Here is a 20,715-nt window from a genome sequence, read left to right as displayed (position 1 = left end):
TAGCCTTGGCTGAAACTCATTTTGTAGACCAGGCTGCCTCAAACTACCTGCCTCTACTGTGACTAAAGGCATGTACTACCAAGGCAACCTGAGACCTAGAAATGTTAATGTATTGTTGTACATGATTTTGATGAGGAGTAGTGCATACGATTTGCAGAAACCTGAAGGTATACTGAATACGGATTTATTTCACTCCAATATCCAATCTTCGGCATCTACAGGCTTCTTGGTTTGTCTCAAAGAAGTACTTAGCTAAAGAACTGAAGCTTCTGTGGTGGAGGACTCAGAGGTCCTGAGTTCAATTCCCAACAACCACATGGTGGCTCACAACCATCTGTAATGAAAAATAGTGCCCTCTTCTGGTCTTCAGGCATACATGTAGGAGAATGCTGTATACATAATGAATAAATAAATCTTTTTTTAAAAAAAGAACTGAAGCTTTTCCTGAGTATTTTTAATGAGAAAAGCAAATATCTACTGTATAATGGGAACAACATCCTCACAAAGAAAGGGAACAAGAAAGCTTGAGACCTAGGTGAGTGGGATCCAGTGCTGAGCCAGGAGCGAACTTTCTTTAGTAAAGAGAACCCAAGGATTGTAGAGTGGACAGACTGATTTTTATCATGGCTCACCCAACTTAATAACAGTGAGTTTGAAAACTCACTTTCCCTTTCTGAGCTTTAGTTACATTATTTATAAAATAGAAATGCCAGTTTCTGCTTGGCATGTTGAACTGAGAATTAGAGATCCTTGAGTGTTAAGTAGTTGGAAATAGTGAATCCATGTTGTTTCCCAACATGTTCTTAACATGTTCCTTCACATTAGAAATAAATGTTATTAGTATTATGAAACTTGAATGTCTAGTGGGGAATTTATTAAATTATAATCTATTATAGTTGCTTCAGAGCATAAAGTCATGAGTATGAATGTGTATACTTATTCCCAGGCATGTTTAACCAAGACACAGCTTCAATGGTTAGCATGCATGCTTCATTGTAGACAGAACATCATCATGGCAGCAGGAACGTGAGGCAACTTTGCTTCATTGGTTGGGCAATTTCTCTACTTTGGTTCATTTATAGGTATATATTATCTAACATAACACAGTAAGAAAAATTCTGTCTTTTTTTTTTTTTTTTTTTTTTTTCGAGACAGGGTTTCTCTGTGTAGCCCTGGCTGTCCTGGAACTTACTCTGTAGACCAGGCTGGCCTCGAACTCAGAAATCCGCCTGCCTCTACCTCCAAAGTGCTGGGATTAAAGTTGTGCGCTACCACACCCGGCTCCCAAAAGGGTTTCTTATCAAGAAGAATATCAGATGTTTGCTCCAGTTTACCAGCACTCTGCATTTCTATTTTAGATATGCTAACTTTGTACTGGGATACAGAATGCTGGCTTTAGCTTAATCTTTTCCTTAAGAATGGAGATTTGTTTATACTGGGAGTTTGTATAGAAATAAACTCAACTTTTTTTTTTTTTCCCCTCGTTTTTTCGAGACAGAGTTTCTTTGTGTAGCCCTGGCTGTCCTGAAACTCACTCTGTAGACCAGGCTGGCCTCGAACTCAGAAATCCACCTGCCTCTGTGTCCCAAATGCTGGGATTATAGGCGTGCGCCACCACTGCCCAGCAACTCTTCAAGTTTCGTTTGTGATAAACCATAGCAAATAATTTCAAGCTTTTTACTATTTAAGCCAGAATCCTTTTTCATTTTTTGAAATTCTTTTGAGACTCTTTAGTAAGCAGGAATCGACTTTCAGGGGTGTAGTGGTGGTTTCATGAAATAGTGGCTTAAATTAATTAAGACAGTTCATCAGTTAATATTGTAATTAATTTCTGTTTTAGCTATTCGGTCAGAGAAGAAACGCCTCAGAAAGCCGAGCAAGTGGCTTCTGGAATATACAGAAGAATATGATCAGATATTTGCTCCTAAGAAAAAACAAAAGAAGGTACAGGAACAAGTGCATAAGGTGCGTCACCACATTGTAGGAGCCTTCAATTCTTCCCCTGCAGAATTTACTATATCTCCAGAAGACAATGACGTCACTGGGATTTTGCCTTCTCAGGTGTTTTTGTTTTGTCTTTTCTCGTTCCTTCTAGCACAGTTCCTGCCCTGTAGTAGTTATTCAGAAAGTAATAAATAAATCTAGATAATCATGTTTCTCTTTATGTTTCCCTCTGTTTTCGAAGTGTATTTAAATACTTAAGAATATCATTATGTTGTAATATTAAGAATCTTGGATAATAAAATTAAAAAATGCTTACAAGTTTTACCCTAACTTTTTTAGTGAAGTAAATTTGTCATAGTGGTGATTGATCTTCTCTTTAGTTTTATTTTGAACTTTTGTGAATAAGCAGTATGTGTGTAATTACTTTAGTAGCAAAGGAATGTCCTGTACCCTATCAGATGTTATTACTCTGTGGTTTTAAAAAAAAGCATTGAAGAACCTGTCTGTTAATAATTTTATTAGTGGGCTGGAGAGTTGGCTCAGCAGTTAATACTGACTGCTCTTCTATAGGTCCTGAGTTCAATTCCCAACAACCACATGGAGGCTTACAACCAAGTGTATTTTAAGTGTGCACTTCTACAACTTTAAGCATATGTGTGCTGCTATACAGCCATAGGCATCATTCATCTCTAGGAATCTTCATCTTCCTACACTGAAAACCTGATTCTTGTAGATGATTCATACTTATGGAACTGGGCAGTACTTTGGCATGTCTGTCCTCAGGCTTCATGGCCATGTCATAGCAAGTATCAGCGTCTCTTGTACTTTTAAGTTGTTGTTGTTGTTGTTTTTAATTATTTTCTAAATTCTCCTTGAACTTAACTGTTTTTAGGTAAGTTCGCGCTGTGAAGATGAAAGCCTTCTTGCCCGATGCCAATCTAGTGCTCAGAACAAGCAGGTGGATGAGAATTCTTTGATTTCAACTAAAGAAGAGCCTCCAGTTCTTGAACGAGAGGCTCCATTTTTGGAAGGGCCATTGGCTCAGTCAGATCTTGGAGTTACCCATGCTGAGTTGCCACAGCTGACCTTGTCTGTTCCTGTGGCTCCAGAAGCCTCTCCGCGGCCTGCCCTTGAGTCTGAGGAATTGCTTGTTAAGACACCAGGTAAAGTGGGGATGGGTTTTCAGGGCATAAGCAGATTTAATTGGAAGCAGCTGAAATTCCTACTATGTTTTGTTGTAAAGCTAACATCTTTTACTATATACAACTACCTGTTTTGGAAATCCCTAAAATAGTGCCTAATTTGATATAGCTTCTGACCACAAATGAATATGTGGAGCACTGTGGAAGAAATGGTTTTTCTTGTCCTTTCATGATTATTGGTCAGCTGCAGTGTGAACCAACAAGCAAGGTAGCAGTGGGTAGGAGTGTCACCCACTAGTAGAATAAGAACTTGTGACCTAAATTTCTTTCACCTACTTGCTCTACTAGTTTATCTGTTCCTTTATATTCGTTTAATCTCTAAACTTGTTTTGTCATGTGTAAACTGGCCTTAATTGAGGCTTGGAAAATAGCTCAGTTGGTAAGTTATTGCTGCATACAATAACAGTACAATAATTGTGGAGTGAGACCTTGTTCAATTGCTGAGCCCTTGGCCCCAGTGAAAGACTTTCTCGGGGAAATGATGGATGGCCTTTATGGGACAACAGCCAAGAGCAGCATCACTACCCATTTGTGGACTTCATAGGACAGTGCTGAGGGAGTCAGCTTCTTGTACCATGTGTGCTCTGGGATCAGCCTTAGCTTGTCAGACTTGGCACCAAGTGATGTTATACACAGTTCCATCTCACTAGTCCACCAAAAGATATGTTTTGAAGAACAGTACCTATTTTATCACACAGAGCACAGACAAGCTGTGTTTGAGCTCACGTATACGTGCATGTGTGCATGTGTATGTGTATGAATATATATTTTAGAATTCTTGGATTGTTTGTTTTTAAGAGGGAGGGGTGTGTCTCTTTAGCTCTAGCTCTCCTGAAACTCATTAGGTAGACTAGCCCGGTCTTGAACTCACTCAGATGTATCTGTCCTGGTCTCTGGAGTGCTGTAATTAAAGGCAATACGCTACCTTACCCAAGGTGTTTTGTTGTTGTTGTTTTAAGGTCTTAAACTCTATAATTCTGGACTTGAAGGTCGTCATACTCTTTCCTTACCCTCCCAAGTGTTGAGAATACATGTATGCTCATATGCTCCATTGTGTTTTATGTAATTTAAGAGTAGTCTTCTAAGGTTTTTAGGTGTTTTTATACTTAAATTATTTCTCTTCCTATATATATATTTTAGGGACAGAATAAATATTATAGTCTTGGTCCATTTGTACCCAGAACCTAGCTCTCCTCTATCCTCAGCATCTATTTATTGCTATAAAAGCACTTCAGCCCTTTGATTTTGCCCTTATTTTGTGGTTTGCGAATTTTACACATTTATTCAGTTGTCATACATTAATGTATATTTTCATTGAATAATATTTAGTGTATTTTAGAATAACACATTCTCATTGTGTCTTTATAACATGATGAAAAAACTGCAAACAAGATTGCGACTTGTAATTTTCATTTTTCAAAATTAGCTTGTGCTCCATGTCTAAAGCATCTAAGGAAAGTTTATCTGCTTTTCAGGAAATTATGAAAGTAAGCGTCAAAGAAAACCAACTAAGAAACTTCTTGAATCTAATGATTTAGACCCTGGATTTATGCCCAAGAAGGGTGACCTTGGCCTTTCTAGAAAGGTAGGTTATTTTTGTCAATTCTATATAACCTTAAACCTGGGAAAATACATGATTTAAACATTGCATTTTTAGTAGAATTTTTAACATTGGTATGCATAGTCATTCTTCTTTAACTGTGGTTACACTTTCCACAGTCCCAAGTCACTAATAACTGTTCTCTGAAAGTATTAAATGGCATGTCATGATATGCACAATTCTATTTACAATTCGTGTATTGTGAGTAGGTATAATAGGTAGCTTATGCTCTGCATGTGATTTGCCCTTTGCCCAGGCTTTAGTCTCTGTCACTTCTGTGTTACTGAATTAATTCATGTTCATCTTGCTTGCTCTCAAGTAATCCAAGTGCAAGTGTGGTGATGCTGCCAGTTTGGATATGCTAACAAGACTGGGAAGTGCTTTCTTTAAGTGGAAAGGTAAATGTGACTAAGGAAGGAAGATTGTATGTTGAGCTTCCTGAGAACTATATTAAGAAAGAAGCATCCATCCATGAAATTATGAAGAAGATAAAAAGAAAGAAACTTGTGAACCTTTTGATTGTGTTCCTCAAACTACAGAAGTTACAGCCAGTAGTAAATAATAAGTGCCCAATTAAAATGTTAAAGACATTGCATTTGTGGAAGGAACGCATAAACCAGAAAGTCTGTTGTGATTGATGGCATTAGAGGTGTAGTGAGAAATCTGCAATTTTGGTTTCTTTAAAAAACACAGACGTATTATAAGAATGTTTTTTGTTTGAATCCCAGGTGTGGGGATGTGGGGCTGCTTCCCAGCAGCTGACTCTGATTTGCCTCATGCTCTAGCAGAGGCATGCTGTTGCCAGCTGCAGATAGTTTCTGTGATTGTGTGACGTTTGGAATTCTGGGAACTTTTCAGAATATATAAGCCCTGAGAGGCTGGGTGGGTGGTTTTTGGTCTTTCAGGGAGGTTGGTTGCTGTTTGTTTGTAGTTGTGGTAAAAGAAGAAACAAGAAAAAAGAAAACACCAACTACTTAGAGGTATGCCCCAAGAATTAAGCTATTATAAAAACATCAAATTCAAGTAACACAAAGTTATGTATTGTAAATAAATTTTAGTTACACAGATTTATAAATAGGTTTGGATTGAAATATCTAAAAATTACTGGAGGAGGATTAATTGTCTGTTGATAATGCACAGTTCCAGCAAGGTTGGGAGAAATGCTTAATGAGATATACTATGTAAAGCAAGTCTTTATTGTAATAAAAATGAGCATTTGTTGAAAAGGATACCAGTAAAAAATATTCATAAATGTGCAAAGGAGGAACTTGCTTATGCATAAGACATACAAAGAGGAAATGAACTGTGGTCTCTTAAGTACACAAATGACATTTTTAGAGAGAGAGAAAGTGGGAAACCACATTCACGTAATTTATCATAGCATATTGTTGTTTTGTTATGTGCCTAATTAAGAATTCAGGCTTATCATATGTTATGCAGGAGAAAATAGTATGTATGATATTTGTATTTTTAAGAATTCAAATGGAAGTTTTTAAGTGTTTCCTTGTGGATATCTTGATAGGGAGGAGGTGGGGGCAGTATAGACTAGTATATATAGAAATTACTTAGTGTCAGTATGTATATTTGATTAGTCTGAGATCCTATATTTGAAAAGTGTTGGGGCTGGAGAGATGGCTCAGTGGTTAAGAGCACTGACTGCTCTTCCGAAGGTCTTGAGTTCAAATCCCAGCAACCACATGGTGGCTCACAACTATCCGTAATGAGATCTGATACCCTCTCAAGACAGCTACAGTGTACTTAGATATAATAATAAATAAATAATAAATAAATAAATCTTTAAAAAAAAAAGTTTAAAAAAAAGTTAAAAAAAAAAAAAAGAAAAGTGTTTTGTCATACATAGCCTTGATGTAAGCTGGCTTCGGGTGTTTTGCTTTTTCCTTTTGGCTGTATTAGAAATTAATCCACTGGATTTTTTTGTGTTGACCAATTACTCCTGGGCATAGTGGTGACCCCTGAGTGTATTTGATATACCTAAATTGATAAAGCTAACTTTCCCTTACCCATTAGCAGTCAAATGCAGCAGCTCCTTGGCTAGTGACGATTCCCCACTTCTCCTGTGTGGGGATTTTTGCCTGGTTTGAGTTTGTTTACCCTATTACACACTGTGCGTTTATGTGGCACCTACCTCTTGTGTCCGGAGAAGACTGTTTCATGACTTGTCTAACCGCAGGTTCTTGGCCCTATTAACAACGTCAGGTATGGGCTCCATCTCATGGAGCACCTCATAGATCCAACTTAAAAGGTGTTTGGTGGTTTCCATAACATTAGTGCCACTGTGACCAGCTACCCTCCTCTTAACTGTATTTCATAGGCAGGGTATCACTGAGTTGCCTTGGCTGGCTTCACACTTGTGCACAGACAGACTGTGACATGAGAACCTCCTACCTTAGCTTCACTAGTAGCTTTCATTTTAGGCCTGGATCACGAGTAAAAGACTTTCTTTACAAGTAAAAAAAAAATAATGATTATGATAAAGCTGGTGCTAATTACTTGTTTAAAGACAGATTCTTGCTCTAACCTGGTCTATGCTGGCACTTATTATATATATGCCAGGCTGGCTTTGTATTTGTGTGTGGTCCTTTTCTCAGCCTCTGAGCTGTTGGCGTTACTGGCATGAATAGACATGGCCGGCTTGTTTGTACCTTTTTTTTAATTTCCCCTGAGTTGAAAACCTCTGATCAAATTTAAGTTATTTCTTTGAATCTACTGGTTTACTTGGATAGCATTTCTGTGTAACACCTCAGAATTGATTTTATAGAGTATTATAATCTCTAAGTTTAAATATTTGAAATCACCAGCTGTGGTGGCACACGCCTTTAATCCCAGCACTCAGGAGGCAGAGGCAGGCGGATTTCTGAGTTTGAGGCCAGCCTGGTCTACAGAGTGAGTTCCAGGACAGCCAGGGCTACACAGAGAAACCCTGCCTTTAAAAAAAAAAAAAAAAAATTGAAATCATGATTTTGCAGTAACAAAGTTGCTTTTCAGTAACAATGAAAAAATCTAGTATCTTAAAAGGTATGGGGAAGTAGAAAATTGATTCTGTTATTGTAAATGACTGGTTATTGGTGCTTTAGAAGTCTTGTTAGAAATAGCTTAGAGAGTAAAAGACTTTTAGTGCTAAGCCCAATGACCTGGATTTGATTCCCAGAACAATGTGGTGGAATGAGAGAACCAACTTGTCCAAAATATCCTGACTTCCTTAGTCCCCCAGGGTTGCATGCACATATTTCTCCCCAATAACACAAAATAATTATATGCAAAAAATTTTTTAATCTCTAAAGGAAGAAAACTGTAGAATATTTTAAAAGAGCCAGAGTGTTTGGACTTCTGTCCCAGCTTAGCTGGAGCAAGCATAGGTTCTTTTTTTTTATATTTATTTATTTATTTATTTTATGTATATGAGTTATACTGTAGCTGTACAGATGGTTGTGAGCCATCATGTGGTTGTTGGGATTTGAACTCAGGACAAACATAGGTTTAGTGGGTTTTTTTTTTTTTTTCGAGACAGGGTTTCTCTGTATAGCCCTGGCTGTCCTGGAACTCACTTTGTAGACCAGGCTGGCCGCGAACTCAGAAATCCTCCTGCCTCGGCCTCCCAAGTGCTGGGATTAAAGGCGTGTGCCACCATGCCTGGCTTAAACATAGGTCTTATAATACTGTTCTAATAGACTACTTGTTGCTGTATAACTGATTTGATTTGACTTGTCAAAAAATGTACTTGTGTTTCATACTTCATTTAAACTTTTTTATTTTTATTTTGAGACATGATCTTTATATGCAGTCTATATACTTATTTTTCTCTCTGTAATGCAATCTTATGTCTTACTTTTTTTTAAGAACAATAAATATTTAGGACAGGTTCTTGCTAATATCCCTAGATAACCTCAAACTATCAATCCTTCTGCCCTAACCTGCTTATTGTTGGAGTTTTAGGCATGTGCTGTAATGCTCAGAGGTTTTCAGTGTGGGGATGTGGGGGATGGAGAACTTGCACCCAGGGCTTCATACATTCTAGGCAAATTCTCTTGCCACTCAGCTACAACTGCCCTGTGAATTGATGAAACTAACAGCCACGCCATGCTCAGAAGGCAGCACCTTTGTGAGTGTTTATTTTTACAATAATAGAATATCTGTTTGAGGACTATAGCCATGCATACTGTTCTTCCTTTCTCTAAATTTTTTATGCTCAGTGTACAAAGCAATGGATTTTTGTACAAGTATGGCATATTTTGTACCTGTGTTCCATTGCTCGTTGTTTCTTCCCTCTTCCACTTTTCCTTTCAGTGCCCCTCACCCCCTTGACTGCCTGATTTCTCCTTTCACGTAGAGCCCCCAACTCCATTTTGGGGGTTTAATAGTAACTTTGATTTGTAGTGTAAGTTGTCATGTGTTTAGGTGATTTAGAGTTGTTTACTGTTCAATGCTCACTGTTGATTAATACGTCAGTTCTATTTGGTGTAGTATTTATTTAAACAGTACATATAGTAAAACTAGAACCTACAGGGAGAACTGGAGCCCTGTGTAATGACGACATGGATATTGATCTCTCACTTGTTTTTTCATTTGTATCCAAGTATATATCTATGTATATTACATGAAAACAGAATTGAGACAGGCTCTCTTGTTGGAAGGGTGATTTCAGATTCCTATGCAGCTGAGTATGACCTTGAACTCCGGATGCATCCGCCCAGTCAGTGTAGTCCTTGGTTTTTGTTTGTTTGTTTCTTGTGTTTTAAGGCAAGGTCTTGTTATCCAGTCTCCAACAATGGTCTTCCTGCTTCAGCTTCCTGAGTCTGTAAATTGTACGGATATGCCAAGATAACCTAGGAGTTGTTGCTGCAGCGGTAGCTATTGCCAATTTGGGCACAAAAGGTGTTAAAGAACTGGTTTGAAGTACCTTAGTAAATCCTGTTGCTTTTCACTTACAGTGCTTTGAAGCCAGTCGCTTGGAAAATGGTATTGTTGAATCACGGGCTCCATCTCATTTGAAAGAGTTCAGTGGAGGTGAGTATTGATGCTAAGAAAATGAAATTAATTTCATGCATAAAGTTATGTACCAGTACAATTAAACTTTGAGATTCTGACCACAATATCTAAAACCCATAGGAATCTGTAGCTATTTTTAAGTCTTATGATGTTATTAGTTAAATGGAGTAGAATTATATTTTTAGTAAAGAACTATTTGGGCCAGTTGTGAAATCAGTTCCTCTTTAATTTTTTTTAAGTATTCTGTCTTCAGATTCTACCATTAATTTCATACCATTGATCCCATTTTTGATTTCTTTATTAGAAAGTGTACAGTGTAGTTTGAGAGGAAAATTCCAAACTGTCTGACTTTTTCTTCACAATTTGTTTTTAGTTTGTTTTTTATCATATCTAAATTATCCTTAGTTTCTTTAGGTACATCTGTGACCGTCGGTCAGCTACCATATGCTTGAATAAGAGAGCATATTGATCCTGTTCCATTTATTATAGTTGTCTCTCTTTAAGAAAAATTATTTCCCTCTTTCATTCTTTTTCGGTTCCCATCTTAATACTTCTTAAAATCCCCCAACAACATTCATATTTTTGTGGGCTTTTATATTTTTATATTTCCATGATATACTAACTTTAATTTCTTTCATGAGCATAGGTGGGATATTAATGACTGGAACATGGAGGAGTTACTAGTATCTATACCACTGAAGGAACTATTCTTCGTTTCCCTGCTGCTATCCTCAGCTTTCATGATTTCCTCAGGGAACCCTGAGGGTCTCACAGGTCCCTCCCCATCCCTAATGGATTATTGACAGGCTTCACCTTGTATCATCACAGCTACTATTGAGTTGATGAGCATACCAGCCATGTCACATCTGAAGACAGAGTTCAACGGCATTCCTCCTGTCCTTGATTGTTAGATTTCATTCTGTCCCCCTTCCCCCAGTGTTCCCCAGTCTTTGGTGGGGTTGAAGTAGATGTCCTATTTAGGGCAGAGTACTCAACAGCACTTACTCTCCACACTTTGACCTGTCCTGAGTGTCTACTTTACCTCCTACCAACTGCAAGGGAAAGCTCTGCTCCGGGATGAAAGCAGCACTGATTGCTGCCTATAAACCTATAAACATACACATTAGAGAGTAGCATGGCACTGAGTCACCAGCACAGAACAACAATCCAGATGTTCTCCTCTCCCATCCTCGGCCTATGACCTTCCTACCTAGCCCAGGGCATTTGATTAGCTTTTTAGTACCAATTTTGCATTCCCTTCAGTGGAGCAGGCCTCAAATCCACTCAAAAAATGGTTGGCCACTGTACTGCTGTTAGTCATGCCACTGGTTTACCAGTGGGCACATCTTGCTTAGCAGGTTTTGTAGCTTCCCTAGCACTTTACTGGAACCTTCTAGCACCATGAAAGCTTGCTGGCATGGAGTAAGCTTCCCCATTCTGTGCCAGCTTGAACTCTCCAGTTCTTAACCCTATGACTTGTGTTGCTTTTCAAAAGCAAAGTCTCACAGTGCAGACCTGACTAGTCTTGAACTTACTTTGTAGACCAGAGTGAGCACGTATAGTAGTTTCTTTTGTTTTCTGGATATAGCTGCTCCCATCTTGTTGTTTTGTTTTGTTTTTTTTTTCAGACATGGTGTCTTTCTAGCCCTCACTGTCTTGAGTCTTACTGTAGACTAGCTGACTTCTACCTTCACAGAGGCCTGCCTGCCTGACTCCAAATACTGGGATTAAAAGCATATACCACTTAGCCAGCCCCTGTAGTGACTCTTAAGGACGTATTCTACACTTGATCTTAGCCAAAAGGCTGAGAAGCGATAAGGACGATTTGATTTGAAATTTCACAAACTATGTCGTGACTTTAGAGTCATTGTTGAACCATCACATGAATTTGAGCATATGGCATCCGGTGTGATCGGATGACTAACTCTTAGCCACTCTGGTACCATGATTATCTGATTGTTATGCATGTTAGCAAATATGTTGGTTGATTTTAGTCATGGGCAATTAGAATTACCAGTCCATCAATTTGCTTGTTTTTAAAGGAAATGGCTTGGAGATAATGTCAGCTCTTTTCTATCCTTTTATGTATTTTGTAAAATCGTCTATATGGTTCAGCTCATAAGAATTTTGTATCTACAGCTAGGCAGGTGGTACAATATAGTCGCAGTGCTTGGTAAGCTGAAGCAGGCAGATATGTGTGAATGAAAGGCCAGCCTGGTTTATACAGTGCATTCGAGGCCAGCCAGAGCTGGATGACAAGACCCCTAAAACAAATCAACACAAACCCAAAATGCTTTCTCTTCAATACAGGTTCTAGGATCTATGTCATAAGTAGAGGACTTGCCCAGCATGCATGAGACATGGGCTTCCTCCTTAGCAACTGTCATTATGTTAATTCTTCTCTTAGTCTTGGACTGTTACCTACACTAATAATTTTTGATCTCCATAAAGCACTCAGAAACAGTGGCATTGATAATAGTCTCATTAGTTAACTCACGTATTTGTCTTGGAACTTTCTATCCTTTGAAGGATTCATCCTCGAAAACTGTTTTTAGTACTTTAGAGTGGATACAGATTTGCTTATAATTAGGAGCATATGGAGATTAAGCATAAAGACCTATTATGGTGGCACATGTGTTTAATTCCAGCTCTTGGGAGACAGAGACAGAGTTTGAGACTAGCCGGGTTTACATGGTGAGTTCCAGGACAGTCAGGGCTGTAAAATGAGACTCTAACAAATAAGAAAACAAAAACAAAAAAAATACAAACCACCAAGAATGTTAAAACAGAAATGATAAGATTAAGTCTAGGAGTTCGTAGTATTGTTGCTGCCTGCAAGCAGAGCTAACCACTTGAGATTAACTGACAGCCAGACTAAAATCCTCATTGTGCAAAACCAAGCACTGCACAGTGTACAAACTGTACAGTGAAGTGTCTTTAGAAGAGGGTCTCACTGTTGCTTTGACTGGCCTCAAACTCACTGAAATCTGTCTCTGCCTCCCAAATCCTGGAATTAAGGGTGTGTGCCCCCTCGCCTAGCTGGTTAAGTGTTTTTTTCTGACAGTGCACACCCATTTGAGTTAAACCCATCATATTTTCTACTACATAATGTGATTCTTTTTCAAGAAATACAAATCACACATTAAAGTGGTTACTTTAATATTAATTGCTCATTCTTTTGAAGTATAAAGGGTTTTAACTGAATTAAGATTATAGATCAGGGGCAGGAAAGATGTCTTTAATGACTAAAGGCACTTACTACGTCTTAATAATCTCTGTTTGATCCCTAGGACCCTCCCCTGATCTCCATATGTGTGCCATAGCATGTACACACACATACATACACACACCAGTTATAAACAAATGGCAGAATGTTTTTGAAGATGCAGATCATTTTTATAATACTGCATATATCATTGCTATATTAGAATTATTTATATCTGATATCTGTATAAATTATACTATCAAATGCTAAAGTTGGCTTCAATATAGAATGCTCATGAAATTACATGGTAGGTTTAAGTATAGGCCATGGTTGTCACACCCATTCTTTGTTTTAATAAATGAGAAACGCCAGTTTTGGAACATTAGAGAGCATGAAGCCAGTGATGTCAACAGAGAACTCCATTGACTCATGACAACATTCATTGTCTGAGGACCCTACCGAGTAGGCAGATTGAGGCTGCCTCTCAAATCCCATCCCAAACAGGCCCTGTCACGGTATCCTACTTTAAGAACAGACCTGAGCCAGGCAGTGGTGGCGCATGCCTTTAATCCCAGCACTTGGGAGGCAGAGGCAGGCAGATTTCTGAGTTCGAGGCCAACCTGGTCTACAGAGTGAGTTCCAGGACAGCCAGGGCTACACAGAGAAACCCTGCCTCAAAAAACCAAAAAAAAAAAAAAAAAAAAACCAAAAAAAAAAAAAAAAAAAAAAACCAGACCTGTGCTGTAAACCTAGTCATTTTAAGACACTAGACTTAAGGTTACCTACCGGTAGAGTTGACTTGGCAGAGTGTTTGCCTGGCATTCATGCAGTATTGCATGTCCCACTGTCAGTACCACATAAACAAGGTGTATTGGCATATGCCTATGACTTCAGCATTCTGGAAGATTCAGCAGAATGACTGCCGTTAGTTTGATGTCAGTCTGAACCATGTTGTAAGACCTTGCTCTAGAGCACCAGGAAAAAAAGTTGTTCTAATGACACAAGGACAAAGATTGTAACTGTAGCACAGATGATAGCAGAAGTAAATGAAAGAACCTGAAATAGTTCAAACAGGTGTGGCTAAGGAAGTAGAATACTATAAAGCAAGCAAGTTTAAAATGCTTTTGATAGAAAATAGCTGGAACACAATTCCAATTATAGTTATATAACTATATAATAATATATTTGTTCAGATGGGTTTTAAAGTATGTATAACTCGGTCTTAGTACTTTACAATTACGGGAATGTTACTTACAACAGTGGAAATGGATTAGAGAGGTAGTAACTTGGCAGTTAAGAGGATTTACTGGCCTGTTAGATCTCACACCCACATAGGCCAGCTTCTCAACACCTTTAATTCTATCTCCAAGAGATGTATAGCTCTGTCTGTTTTCAGTGAGCCTGTGTCCATAGTAAGAAGGGCAAGTGTGTTGGTGCACAGTTTTCAGCATAACACTTAAAAGGTAAAGGCTGTTGATTTCTGTTAATTCAAAGCCAGCCTGGTCTACATAGCATGTTCTAGGCCAACCAAAGACATATGAGACCCTGTCTCAAAAAAATAAAATTAAATAGAAAAATAAAGGAAACACTCCAGAATATGAATGCACCAAAGCTGGGCATGACTCTTACATGTCTGGAAACAAGCTGCATGCCCTGAGTATTGACATAGCCAGGGCTCAGGATGCTTTCCCGAAGGCCTGATGAACCTTCAGAAGCTCTTGGAGCCCAGTTTAGGGCCAGAGAGATGTCTCTGAGAAAACATATCACAGGGACACGTCCTCAGTGAGGAGGAAAGGTTATAAGTTTTAAGACCTTGCTTCCTAAGACAGTCAATTACAGGAAAAAAATTTAGTGTTTATATCACCATTATTAAATATTAAACCATTTAGTATACATCAAACAAGGACAAGGGGTTTTGTGTTTTGTTTGATTGCGCTGATAAAACTCAGAAGTTACTGTTGCTTCAAAGCGATGTGCAAAAACAGCATAGAGAACACCTGCAGTGGCCAGGGAAGATGGCACAGCAGTTAAGAACATGGCTGCTCTCCTGAGGACCTGACACTGTCACACAGAGGACAGGCAGTCAAAACACCAATGCACACTTTCTTGCCTCTTGCCTCACGCCCCTTTGCTCCCCCTCTCCTCCCATCCCCCCCCCCCCCCATCTTTCCACGTGGCCATGGACAGCCTCCACTGAGTTTGTGGCCCCACAACAATATTAAGGCCTGGGTATTTGTTGAGTTTATGTTAGAAAAGTGATCTCATAAGTTGGAGATTTAGCTTATTTGGTAAATATCATAAAATACCTTATGATATTAATATATTTCCCTTGCTGTTTCTTCAACAAAGAATTTAAGAAACTAGAATTTTTTTTCCTAATTTTGCCAGATGAGATTTTTTTATTCATTGTATATTGTTGAGTGATAATCCCAAATTAAGCCACAAAATGTAGAAGATCTCTTCCTACACCCACGTGACAGATCTTACCGGTTCAATCTTAATGCTATTTTGAGTTATTTTTGCTTTTTTTGTTTTTTTGATTTTTCGAGACAGGGTTGCTCTGTGTATCCCTGGCTGTCCTGGAACTCACTCTGTAGACCAGACTGGCCTCGAACTCAGAGATCTGCCTGCCTCTGCCTCCAATGTGCTGGGAATAAAGGCATGCGTGCGCCACCACTGCCCAGCTATTTTTGCTTTTTTTATGATCAGGTCTTAGACTTAAAAGTCAGGGCTTGTCTGGAGCTTCCTATATAACTGAGCTGCGTACAGTAACTATCTTCCTTCTTTAGCCTCTTTAAGTACTCTGGGCTACATGCCTAAATAACCAGTCCTGCCTCCTGTCTTCCCATGCCACCATGCTGAGTTTCTTTTACATGGGTTCTGAGGATTGAACTCAGATCCCCATGCAGGAGCATTTTATGACTAAGCTATGTCCCCAGTCCCCATCTTAGATCTTAACTTGTAGTGTACAGTCTAGAACCTAGGGACTAGAGTTTTTCCTGCATGGTAAGTGCATTTACTGTACTTCTTGTCGTACAATGCATTTAAACTCTAAGTGAAAGTCTTTTGTATGTATTTTGCCTGCATTTTTATATGTGTGTGATATTCTGTCCTTCTGTCATGTAATTCTTGAGATGAGATCCTCTGTGTAGACTAGGCTGACTAAGCTCTCCTTGAACTCCGCTTACCTGCCTCTGCTTCCATAGTGCTAGGGCTAAAGGTGTGCACCACCATACTTAAACCTTTTTTCTTTTTCTCCAAAAAATCGTCTTCTATAACCCAGGCTAGCTTCAAAGTTCCTAAGTAGGTAAGGGTGACTTTTGCATTCCGGATCCTCCCCCTTCTACTTCCCAAGTGATTGGATTTTAGAACTGTTCCTCCATACCTTGATTAAATTGCTTTAGTTTTGTACACAGTATAACACACAACATTTGCATGTGTGCAGCGTTGAGGATTACTAGTTGATTCTGTCCTCCACCATCTTGACTTGAAAGGTTTATATCCTTGTCAGCCAGTCATCTCCCTGGCCCTTACTTTGTTTTATAACCTATACTTTTGCTTTTTAATTTATGTGAAGTCCTCCTAATTTTCCCTACTAGTTACATAACATTAAATGAATTTTACTTTTTACCTTACAGAAAATATTTGAAACTGGATAATGTACTGAAAAACATTATTTTAGTTGATTTTTTTTTTTTTTTTTTTGATTTTTTGAGACAGGGTTTCTCTGTGTAGCCCTGGCTGCCCTGGAACTCACTTTGTAGACCAGGCTGGCCTGGAACTCAGAAATCCGCCTGTCTCTGCCTCCCGAGTGCTGGGATTAAAGGCATGGGCCACCATGCCCGGCTTTAGTTGAAATATTATTAACATGAAAGATTATTCAAAATTCAGCAGCAACATTTTATAGAGTTCAAAAAAGTCCTTCCAGTCTGGAGAGTTGCCTCAGTGGTTAAGAGTTCCTGCTGCTCTTATAAAAGGTGATCTGGGATCGATTCCTAGAACCCACCTAAGGCCATTTACAACTACCTATAGTTGCAGCTCCAGGGAAATTCAATACCCTTTTCTGGCTTCCCTCAACACTATATAAGCACATTATACAAGTAAAATTTTTTTGAAAGTTATTATATTTACTTTTCGTTGATATTTCTTCCTTTCCAGGACTCTTTTTTTTTTTTAAAGTGATTAAGTTGCAATTAAACCATCATTATGAGTCTTAAAATAACAATACGAGCTTTTAGCTCTGTGTTTTAAATAATGGTTTTCTAATAAGATAAAAACTTATTGATGCTTGAGAGTGTTCATATACACCTTTATCCCAGTAGAGGCAAGTATATTTCTGTCAGTCCAAGGCTAGCCTGCTCTACAGCCAGGAAGGACTCTGTCTCAAAGGAAAACGAAAAGAAAAAGAAAAACATATATGTTTATGTTATTGTAGTCATTATAAATACATTTTTAAATTGAGTTTTACTTTAATCGGTGGTTTTTAAATTTTAATTTAAGGATAACCGTTCTTGGACATATATTTGAATAACTGTTACATAACATTTGTTATCCTGTTATAGGCACTACCAAGATATTTGATAAACCAAGGAAACGAAAACGACAGAGGCTTGTCACAGCCCGAGTGCACTATAAAAAAGTGAAGAAGGAGAACTTAACAAAAGACACACCCAGCTCGGAGGTACCACTCAGTTCTCACCTTTGACCTTCCAGAGAGAATCAACTTCCCACACTAGAAGTCCCCTCCCCTCTCCCATGGATCCAAGAATAGTGTTCTATTGAGAGGACTAATTAGGTATCAGGAATCTTGTCTTATTGAGAGCCCATTCCTAGCAAAATACGTATTTCAACTGTTCATATAGCCCCTTTAAAAAGGAAATAGCCTGTGCTCTTGATAGAAGATACAATATATGCAACTTGTTGGCCTTAATAAGTAAACCAGAGAGTATAGGGCTAAATAAGCAAATAATCTGAATGATCCTAAACAATGCCCTATAAAAGTTAAGACTGCTGCATTTAACAGAAAATTCCATATGCTTATTTCCTGGCCATCAGTTGTTTAATTTGGGATGTTCATGAACATCAGCTTTCAAAACCATTGAAAACAAGTGTGTACAGAGCATTAGTGCAGTCCCTGATGCTCTCTAGCTTTTGAATTCAAGGTGAAAGTAGAATTAGAACCAGGGAGTGAGCATCACAGATGTTGATGCAGAGTGTTTTCTTTCTAATTTGCATAGAATGCCCAAGGGGGGCATTGCCTAGGAAACACGGATCTTGGAAGGACAAATAAGTAATCAAATAAACTTAAGAATGTTTTCTCTCCCTTAGTGAAACCTTTAAATGGAACAGCTCAAAAAAGTTCCAGTGGAACAGCCTCAGAGCAGTTAGTGGCAGGGCATGAGGCGCCCACTACCCGTCCAATCACAGCAGGGTTAGAACTAACATTGCATGCAGTCCGCCCGCGTGATTGGCTGAACATCTGTAAGTGCTTAATGGTTAGACAAATAGCAGCCCAGAGGGAGGAGGGGGTCAGATGGAGGAGACATCAATAATACAGATGTGGGAAATTATTTTTTCTCTGCAAGGGAGAACTGCTGATTCACAGGACTGCTGCCAGCCCCAAGGAGATTCTTGAAGAGGGTGTAGAACATGATCCTGGGATGTCTGCATCCAAAAAACTGCAGGGTGAAAGAGGCGGAGGAGCGGCACTCAAGGAGAATGTGTGTCAGGTAGGAGATGTTTGTCTTACTTTTTGTTGCATGTGTACTTTTTTGAGACAGGCTCTTTATCTCTCTTAAAAGACCATATCTTGGTTAGAGAAAATGCTCAATATGATTCCTAAGGAGCCCCTAAAGGCCATCATAAGTCTTATCGCTTTTGAAAAGCAAGAAGAAGGAAGTAACTGATACTGCTTACAGTCTGCCCACGTGGCCCATGGGCATATATCCCTGAAGCAGAGAGAGAGATAGTATTACTCAGTGAGAAATAATTTTCTTATCATCCATCTGTCAATACTTTAGAATAAATTTCTTCCTCCTCTTGGTTGTTTGTTTGTTTGGTTGGTTTTTAGTTTTTGAGAGAGTCTCACATAGCCTAGGCTGGCCCTGACCGCTGTCTATGTCCTTCTGCCTCTACCTCCCAAGTACTGGGATTTTAGATGTGTATCCTCTACTCAATGGACTTTTCTCTTTAATTAGAAATGTTTCTTGATAGTTTTCAACTTTTTTCTTTGATTCGCTTAATATTTATAATCCTTATAATATTATAATCTTTTAATTTATAATCCTTACAACATGCATTTTATGGCAGAGTTTTTAAATTACTCCCATTCTGCATATGAGTAAACTGAATTAAACAAGAGATTGAATTAAATAAGTTGCATGTGGTCTTGGTGCGTTCTGGATTCACGCCTAGACTTTTTGAGTCCTGTTATGCTATATCTCTTTAATAGCTTTGTGAGATACTAGTTTTTGACTTATCTATTAAAATTTTTAAAATCTGACATTGTGAAAAATCTGATAGGTGGATGTGCAGGTGTGGGTGGGTGGCTTTGGCAGGAGATCCTCAGGTGACTGACACGTTTTGTTTGGAACAGGGCCTGTCACTGGTCCAGCTGTATTGACTGTGCCCATCCAGGGACTCTGTTTGTCCTTCCTCTCTCCACATCTCAGCACTGCTGGGATTATAAGCACACTGGATGCTCAGCTTTTTATGTGAGTTCTAAGAATTTGAACTCAAGTCCCGTGCTTACAAGGCAGGCACATTACTGACTGATTCGCTTGCTCTGCTGCCGTATTTATTTATTTGTTGTTGGATTTTTTGTTGTTGTTTTTTGTTTTGTTTTGTTTTGGTGGGGGCCTGGGGTTTTGTTTTATGTATGTGAGTACACTGTAGCTGTCTTCAGACACACAAAAGGAGGGTATCAGATCCCGTTACAGATGGTTGTGAGTCACCATGTGGTTGCCATCTCTCCAGCCCCCTTGCTTTTATTTTTTAAGACAGGATCTCATTTTGCAGCCCTGGGTGGCCCCAAGTTTGCAGTATTGAGCAGCCTGGCCTAAAACTCAGACCTGCCTGCTTTGGCATTCACTGGACCTGGACCCTGCTGTTTTTAACTAAAACAACTGAAAAGTAAACCCAGGCTATAGGATGTTGCTGAGATAGATCACCCCATTGTCTTTGCACATTCATATTCTCTACAGTGGGAATGTTTACCTGAACCAGGCAGGGTGTTCCATGCCTTTAATCCCAGCAGTATGGAGGCAGAGGCAGGCAAATGTCTGTGAGTTTGAGCCTAGCCTGGTCTCCATAATGAGTTCCAGGACATGCATACTTCATATTGATACCCTGTCTTGAAAAGAAAAAAGAATGTTTTCCATGTTTGGACTAAATCCCAAATGTTGTGTTAATCCTAAAAGGTAGTTATGCACTCAATTAGTTATTGATAAGACAAGCCAGAGTGTAAGTACATTTACAATATTTGCCAAACAGTGTGGTACCCCATTTAGTACAAGCATTCAAAACACAGAGCCAGGTGAGTCTTTGAGTCTGAAGTCAGCATAGCATAGCAGTCTACATAGCAAATTCCAAGCCATTGAGGGCTAAACAGTGAGACCCTGGCTTTAAAAAAACAATTAAGCCTGTGTGTTGTGGCACACATCTGTAATTTCAGTACTTGAGAGGTATAGGCAGTGTTAAGTTGATGGTTATTTTAAGCTGCAAGTGGAGCAGAAGGAAGTGGGTACTCAGGTACCCCT

At 38.9% G+C, this 20,715-nt stretch overlaps 1 protein-coding gene and 1 non-coding gene across 10 annotated transcripts in view; one reads left to right on the top strand and one right to left on the bottom strand.

Annotated features, from left to right (window-relative positions):
* The window catches only part of Nsd1 (nuclear receptor binding SET domain protein 1), a 110,277-nt gene that overhangs the window by 50,087 nt on the left and 39,475 nt on the right, over positions 1–20,715 (top strand). For all 9 annotated transcript variants that reach the window (XM_085831053.1, XM_021180996.3, XM_029468506.2 and 6 more), the window contains 6 exons: positions 1,841–1,965; positions 2,837–3,107; positions 4,622–4,731; positions 9,696–9,771; positions 17,521–17,639; positions 18,544–18,687. In XM_085831053.1, the coding sequence (XP_085687179.1) occupies positions 1,841–1,965; positions 2,837–3,107; positions 4,622–4,731; positions 9,696–9,771; positions 17,521–17,639; positions 18,544–18,687 (845 nt within the window). The remainder of the gene's footprint in view (positions 1–1,840; positions 1,966–2,836; positions 3,108–4,621; positions 4,732–9,695; positions 9,772–17,520; positions 17,640–18,543; positions 18,688–20,715) is intronic.
* LOC147000956 (U2 spliceosomal RNA) lies at positions 11,388–11,569 on the bottom strand. Its single transcript, XR_015045498.1, has one exon. It is a non-coding gene; the product is annotated as a U2 spliceosomal RNA (small nuclear RNA).

This window comes from Mus caroli, unplaced genomic scaffold, assembly GCF_978045245.1.
Source record: "Mus caroli unplaced genomic scaffold, Mus_caroli_1 scaffold_15, whole genome shotgun sequence".
Taxonomy (NCBI): Eukaryota; Metazoa; Chordata; class Mammalia; order Rodentia; family Muridae; genus Mus; species Mus caroli.
The sequence above is the reverse complement of the archived record's forward strand: the minus strand, read 5'-3'. Positions and strand labels throughout refer to the sequence as shown.